General features: G+C 38.6%; 1 protein-coding gene across 1 annotated transcript; it reads right to left on the bottom strand.

Annotated features, from left to right (window-relative positions):
- Positions 1–237: 237 nt before the first annotated feature.
- On the bottom strand, positions 238–6757 carry clcc1 (chloride channel CLIC-like 1). The gene is made up of 10 exons (XM_067596856.1): positions 6335–6757; positions 6100–6207; positions 5450–5560; positions 4977–5198; positions 4557–4697; positions 4341–4440; positions 3723–3820; positions 3238–3384; positions 2277–2948; positions 238–1391 (listed from the first exon to the last, which is right to left on the bottom strand). Exons 1-10 carry the CDS (start codon positions 6464–6466, stop codon positions 1305–1307), a joined length of 1818 nt encoding a protein of 605 aa, XP_067452957.1. The 5' UTR covers positions 6467–6757; the 3' UTR covers positions 238–1304.
- Positions 6758–7646: the final 889 nt, after the last annotated feature.

Below are 7646 nucleotides of genomic sequence, written 5' to 3' on the forward strand. Positions count from 1 at the left end.
GTAAACACATGGATCTCATACAGTCATTAATGCTTTTGTTTAAGCTAAAAACAGTCACCCAGTGTGTACCAGAGAGGACCCTTACACTAAAAGGACAAAATGTCAAAGTTGTAGTGAACAGGCTATAGCCTGCGTCAGCTTTTTGGTATGTCAGTAAGTAAAAACACTGATATTTACTGTTTAGATGTGTGTTGTGAAAGATCTGAAGTGAGAGTAACATTCACTCTGCTCAAAACCTTAAAAGTATACACTGTTTACTGTCACTGGAAGTCATCCATGAATTCATCAAACCATAGTTAGACACAATTATTAGTTTAAATTATAAGTGCAGCTTTAATTAGCGTTGCTTCTTTCAGTATAAGCAATTTCAAGATCTGCCTCTGGAGCAAGTTGCTACACTATTTTCAACATTTTGTACCTTTTTGTTAGAATATTCTTACACGACTATTAAATATGTTTCTTTATTGATTTATGACTTTAAAATCAAAGACTTTGGCTAAATTCACCAATTTCAGAATTCAGCACTGCACCACGCCATGCAATCATGTAATGCTTTTCACAAGTAGTTTGCCATTATCAATAGTAAACAAACAGCAACACTACCGCTGAGCAAAACTTTAACTTCAACATCAGTATTTCAAGTCCTCTATATAAAATCTACATTTAATAACCCCCAAAACAGCTCATTGTAAAAAAACAACATAAAGAAATAGTGTTCTGCCTATTAAATTGCAAAATCTAGATTCATATTTCAACTTCAAAACATTGGTTTGAAAGTAAATTAAAGTAAAACTGAAGTTATTATTTGTTCATAGTAATAAATGATTACTTACCACCAAGTTTTACTTGGTCTTTGTTATAATTCCAATGAAACTAGACAAACTTAGTTTTGTAAGACCATGATTTCTGCCCCTGGATAAGACACTGAAAATACAAAAGTAAACACTGGTTTTCACAAGTAAGTTTCCTATTTCCCTGATACCTGCATCAGTCAAGCTGCTGTGCAACGAAATGATGATGAAACACTGAGCAGATTCACCAAACAGTATTTGTGAATCTCAACACATTCATCTGCCTGCACGGCAGCAAAGACTGTTTTTTACGATAAAGTTGCTGGCCGCACTGGGGTGGTTCCCCATTGAGTCACCTTGAAAATGTGCACATGCATTTCAGCAATGTGTGTAAGTCAGTCAGCAAGGGATGGACTGAATGACTGTCCTTGTCATCACTGCCTCCACAGTCCATAAAACGTACCGAACACTGATGAGGACAATGTTGCTTCTTTTGACTAATGCAGACGTTGCTTATTCCACTGATGTTGGAGACGTCTCCTGAACTGGGATCCTTTCGGAGAGAGAGGTGGTCCTGTCTTCAGCTGAGTCTTCAAGATCCTGCAGTGAGGGATTCACATCAGAAATATATAACACGAAATGACAAAGCATTCAAATGAAAATGCAATGTAGCAGAAAATTATATATTTATAAGTGTGCGATTTTCCAACCAACAAATATCTTATTAACTATGTCAACTGAGTAAATAAAGTAATTACACTGATCTAGCAAAACAAACACCCTGAAATGTCTTAAATTTTGCAATTTAATTGCATTACATTATTGAAATACTGTTGTTATTTGCTGCTTCAAATGGCAATAAAAAATATACACTACATTTACTAATATGCAGCGGTATTCAACCTCTAATGCTGTTCCAAGTATTGCTCAGAAATGTCAAATTAATAACCATAATTATATTCATGAGTGAAGAAGAAAAACACTAATATTTTTGGTTACAGAGTAGAAATATTTGGAATCTAAGACAAATTTTCATCAAGATTTATTTCATAAGCTTTTGATTATCATTGATGATTATCAAGTAAGTACACCAGTACGTATGCCATGGCGTCTGGATTGAAATCCACTACACTTTGTGTTATTTCAGTTGAGTCCAACTTAAGAGGTAAGGAGCGGTAAAAAAAAAAAAGATGTACATAAAGGTGTAAAATCCATTCACAGGTTAGGGGCTGAACACATTCACATGCAGCAATCAATAAAACACACCAGTAAAACCAGTGGACAAACACCCAAATGAAAACAACATCTAGTTATTAAATACTTATTTACCAATTTAAGTCGCATGTGAATATTCACCATCCCATTAGTGCATATGCAATGCTGAAGCTTTAATTAAAAAAGGGCACAGTTAATAAACACTATCTGAGGTCAGATATTAGTAAGATTAATTAGATTTAGTTTGTATGTATTTTAAAAAGGACTCACCTGATCATCACCTAATATAGTTTGTGCGGGGTGTCGTCCTGCTGGCTGAGGTCTGTTTCTGCTGGGTTCATCTTGAGAAACTTTATTCTTTACTTTCAAAGGTTTAGTCTTTACTGGAGATGAATCTGTGGGTTTAGTTTTTGATTGGTCCTTGTTAGCTTTGGCTTCCCTGTGTGCAACGCTGCCAGCACCCGCTCCTTCTAGCTCCTCTTGGGTGTCCGGCTGGTTTTCTGAATCTGACTCAGTTTGAGGATCACTTTCAACAGCAGAGAGACTCTGCTCTGTCTGCTCTGATTCAGGACTTCCCTCACGCCGTTCACCATCTGTCTCATCTTCGCTGTAGGGTCTGTCAGCAGTGCGCAGGGTCTCCACAACTATCTTGGCTGGCTCTTCCCTGGCTCTGTTGGGTTGCCTCTGACGAATGTCATTCCTCTGTAATCTGTCATCCCTCTGTAATCTGTCATCCCTCTGTAATCTGTCATCATTGGCTCTGTGCCTCAGGGCCTGTTGTGGTGCGTCCCCTCCTGCTAGGTGGTCACGGTCCTCAATCCTCAAGACAGGAGGCTGTGGTTGGTTCAGCCCTGGAGGGGGTGGATCTCTTCGACGGCGGCGGCGCAGAGGTGCAGTAATGCCATACCGGAAGGCTGCCTGCACACTTCCATACATGCATACCTGTAGAGGAGTAAAGTAAATATACCGCTATTGAAAAATACAGCACACAACTGTCACATACAAGGCAGTGCTTGCAATGATCAGCATCCTGTGCTGCAATGCTTGCAATGATCAGTGCCATAATTAAGTGGTGGCCTGAAAAAATGCTTTGCACCTTACTAAAACAATGCCTGCACTCCCCCAAAACTTGAATCTTTACTTTTACAAAACTTTGCTTGATGAATGTAAACAAATGTCTGATTTTATTTACTTGTGTGAGTGTCAGTGAGAATTTATCAAGGGTTCTTACCACAATGGAGATCACGATAGTGAGAAGAACTGGGATCTGCAGGGTGATTGGTAGATCTTTGAGGAGGGCTCGAAGAAACTCACTGATCCCCTGGCCCAAATGTTTCAGTGGCTCTGTGATGAAGGTTGTGATGGTAACTGATATTGCCTAAACAGAGAGAAATCTTTAGAATATAACTTTGTATAAGCCATTTCCATATACATACAGATATTCAAAACTAACACTGATTTTACAGTAATAGTTAAGGAAGAGTGTTGAATGGGAACAAATTTATATGCTAGAGTGAAATGCTTTCATTGTGTTTCCTCAAGAAATGGTTAAAAACTGGAAAATAAAACAGTTATTACAGCAATACAACATTTTGGCACTTGTGTTATATGTTTTGGTGTCTTAAAACAAAAGTTAATAGTAATAGTCATTACTGTGTGAGGCTTTCAACTGGCAATATATCAGAAAAATACGCAGACACCAGCATAGTGACCTACCTTGGTGGGAGGTACAAGCAGAATGGGGTCTACTATGAGGACTTCATAGTATCTCTTACAAGGATCATCCTGAAGAGTCAAGGTGCTTCTGAACCACTCTGCAGGAAAACCAATCAAAGAGTCGGTTTTCAGTAGAAGTAAATCAGATAACTAAATGGAGGTAGCTAGAGGTAGCTCAGTGGAACGTGGTGTCCTTCTGAATGATCTACTGTGCATCCTCTTCAAGAAAATCCAACAAAGCATTGAGAGTCCTTTAACTAAATAAAATTATGCAACCCATTGTTTCTTAAGGTGACTGTTGCTCAAGAGGTAAAGCAGGTCGACTACTAATCACAAGGTTTGCAGTTCAATCCTGTCCATTTGTTGAAGTGTCCTTGAGCAAGAGACTGAACCCCAAGTTGCTCACAATGGACGTTAACATTGGTGTGCAAGTGTGTGAATGAGAGGCAAAAATAAAAAGTAAAATAATATTTAAGTGCATTTACTATATAAAAACCCATTGTCCAATCTGAACAATGTATTCCCACTAAGCTGAAAAGAGCTTTTTTGCTCACCTCATGAAAAGTTGACATTTTGCAGATACATGGTTTTTATAGGACATCAACATACTCAACTTACCTTTCAAACTATCACTCCAGTCCATTTTCTTCATTCCGGTGCATTTTTCATTGACGCTGTCCATCTTTGCTATATTGTTTTGGTGCTCAGCAAAGGCAATCTGGACAAAAATAAATAAATGCATAAATGTAAAAGTATTACAAACATCTTCTTTGACTAGAAGAAAGCCCTGAATGGCTAAACAACAGCAAGTGAACTGAAAGATCTCTTCTTCACCTTGTACAGATAGAACCAGTTCCAGACAATGCTGACGAAGAAGCAGACAGCAAACAGTCTCCTGAACTGCATAAACCAGGAGACCCTTGACCACAGCTCAGTGCAGATGATGGCTATTATGACCAGAACAAACAGCCCAATCTGAAACACAAACAGAGAGAACAGAGTATGACTTGACTGGTAGCATGAGATGGAAAAACACTTAGCCGACACAAAGTATACAACAAAGGCATTCAAAAACTGTAAAATATGTGTAGCTCCCCTTTAAGAGACATGCAAGAAAATGTTAAACTATCTAGAGCGACTACAGAGAGATGTGACTATAAACGGTGTCTGTTTTTCCACAGGTAGCACATGACATGACTGAAATGTCTTTAAGACTCATTAATTAAAACTTAAGATTAAAATGAATGATCTTACTTTTAATAGTGTGCAAATCTCCACGCCAAAGGTGTCCTCAAAATGCCACTTCCAGGCATCATAGTCATGTGGTTTAAAATCCACTAGTATCTGACTGAGGGCATTGTCCAGTGCTCCTGTTCTCCAGCTGTCTTCACCTTCCAGAAGATTTTGAATCTCTGTCATGGATTGTCTGGACATTCTGATTTTGGCATCGTACAAGGCGTCTGTGGAGTCACTGGGCTGAGGAGAAATGGCGACAGCTAGGTTAAAACGGCAATGCCCTGTTTTCCAGTGTGAAAATACTGAACCAGAATTTTGTTTGATTAAGCTTAAATAGAGCTAAAATATCTGCAGTATCACATTTAAAACAGATTAGGTAATCCAGGGTAAGGTGCATGATTATTGCAAGGAACTGCAATGTATTCAATAGTAGCATAAGATGCATTCAGAATCACATAATTCATCATAATACATGTGGAATGATCACCCACCAAACCAATTCTTTGTATCTCCTTCAGGAGTCTACTAAGAAATCGCTTGAACACTGGATTGCATGTAGGCTGCTGTGAGAGGGCGATGATTTTCTTCTTTTGATCTTCAATCTGAGTAAAAGCAAAGCACAATATTTGTCATGGTTGGCAGATTTTATGAAGGTAAGTTTTCTCATTTGACATATAGAGATTCAGTGTCTTGCTAAAGGACATTCTGCAGATGTTTTCTTTCAAGAACGTGTACTTTCTGGTTAGACCAGTCTCTCTGATGTCTCTCCAGCTGCCATCCCCGACATCCAGAGTTTCAGATTTTGCCTTCTGGTCGCCTTTTCAGAGTCCCATTAGCCAAAACTAACAGATATAAAAATGTATTCATACCCTCTGCCATCACTCAACCATAAACACTTATTTTTTTTGCTAATTTCTGCTTGCTCTGCTGCACAAACACTTGGCCTTGGCAGAGAAATAAAGACTGATGTGTGCATTCAGACATTTTCTGATTACAGTATGAATCTGACAGTAATGAAAGATGCAAAGGACTCAATTGCCGATCTCTACAGAGATGACTGAGTGTTGTGGTATGTAGCCAGATACACTGAATTGTTCTAGTGATGTGCTGTCTAGTGATGGGCTGTCCCAGAATCACTGACCTGTCTCTTTAACCCTTCCACTTGATCCTTATACGATGCCAGTTCAACTTGGCTGGAGTCCTGAGTGTACTCTCTTCTTTTGGTTGGCACATTTTGATAGTTTGCTGGCTGTGAGACACACACACACAAACACACAATCATTAATAGAAATATCAAAATTGCTTTAGGTTATTCAGTGCAATAGCATCGTTAGCATATGTAATTGGATCAGTATAGACATTGAACATCATCAAACCTCTGTGGGCTTCCTCATCGTTTTGGTGCTTGCATCATAGTTGAGCATATCATAAGGGTCTATCCAGTCCTCATCCTCCTGCTGCCCAGTGGCAGCCAGAGCCAGTGTGCATACCAGTAAGACGAGGAACATCCCTAAAGTAGGTGAAGTCCAAAACTAGTCCAAAGCGAAACCAGGTAACTGTTAGTAGTAGCTAACTTTAATTTAGCTAAAGCTAAGCTAAGTCAATAACAAGGATAAACTGCAGCGAATTTCTAGATAACTTTGCCGACTCAAATGTGGCTTTGTAGACACTCTGATAGGTGCACTTAAAATTATTCACTGCATAAATGAGGAAACATTTCCCACTGTAGCTACACAGACAGCCTAGCTGTTCCTGTTCCCGCACCACAAGCCGACTGTTGGTTTACGTTACATCCTGACTATAAGTGTCGTTAAGGCTCACGGGAAATGTAGTTTCTTAGTGAAAGGCGGCGTCCACACGCGTTCTTGCAAAGTTCCCTTTATAACTGTAGTCTTGATGTTTTTAGGGACTTGGATGGAAAAAGCAATATGGGCTGTAACCCTTTTGATGGATGAGTTTGGTATTTTTTTAAACTATGGAGATGTTTGTTATAAATGTAATTTTTACTGCTCAATTAGAGAATACTATGAAGTGATGGAGACCATTCCAGTTCCCCGTAAAACAATGATTCAACAGCTTTTGGTGTATTCTAACATTGTATCAGTCATGAGGCCACTCTATTAAAGTTATTATAATGAGGAAATGTGGGGGAGGGCCTCTATCTAGGGAATTTCCTATAGTGTCCACAGGGGAATAGAGACTGTCCCCCAAACTTCCTCACTACAGTATCAAATTCAGTAGCAAGAAGTTCACTAATAAGTTTATTAGAAATGTTTTATCAACACGATACTACCGCAATCAGCTGAAAAGAATAATGTTCTTTAGAGACAAAGAGGCAAGGAAAATAAGGGAATGATATTTGTCTTATCCAATCCTTCCTAAAACCAAAGAGTGACGTTTAAATTTTGATTGACATCCATCCATCCAATAACTTATTGCATGAAAGATTTAATTGGAATAACTCATGTGGATTCTTTCTGTGAGACAGATATTGATTATTAATCTGTGCAGGAATTCTGGCTTTCATTTAAGAGCTGGTTTTAATATAAGGATGCACTGCTGCACCCTTTAAATGTGATGCTGATTGAAGCTGGAGTACTTTCACAATTAAACATGTTTTTTTGTTGTTGTTCTTTTTATTTGTCTTTTTTTGCCTTTGGTACAGTTTAAGCACGAATGTACATTCTG

Source organism: Thunnus thynnus, chromosome 8, assembly GCF_963924715.1.
Source record: "Thunnus thynnus chromosome 8, fThuThy2.1, whole genome shotgun sequence".
In the NCBI taxonomy this organism is placed as follows: Eukaryota; Metazoa; Chordata; class Actinopteri; order Scombriformes; family Scombridae; genus Thunnus; species Thunnus thynnus.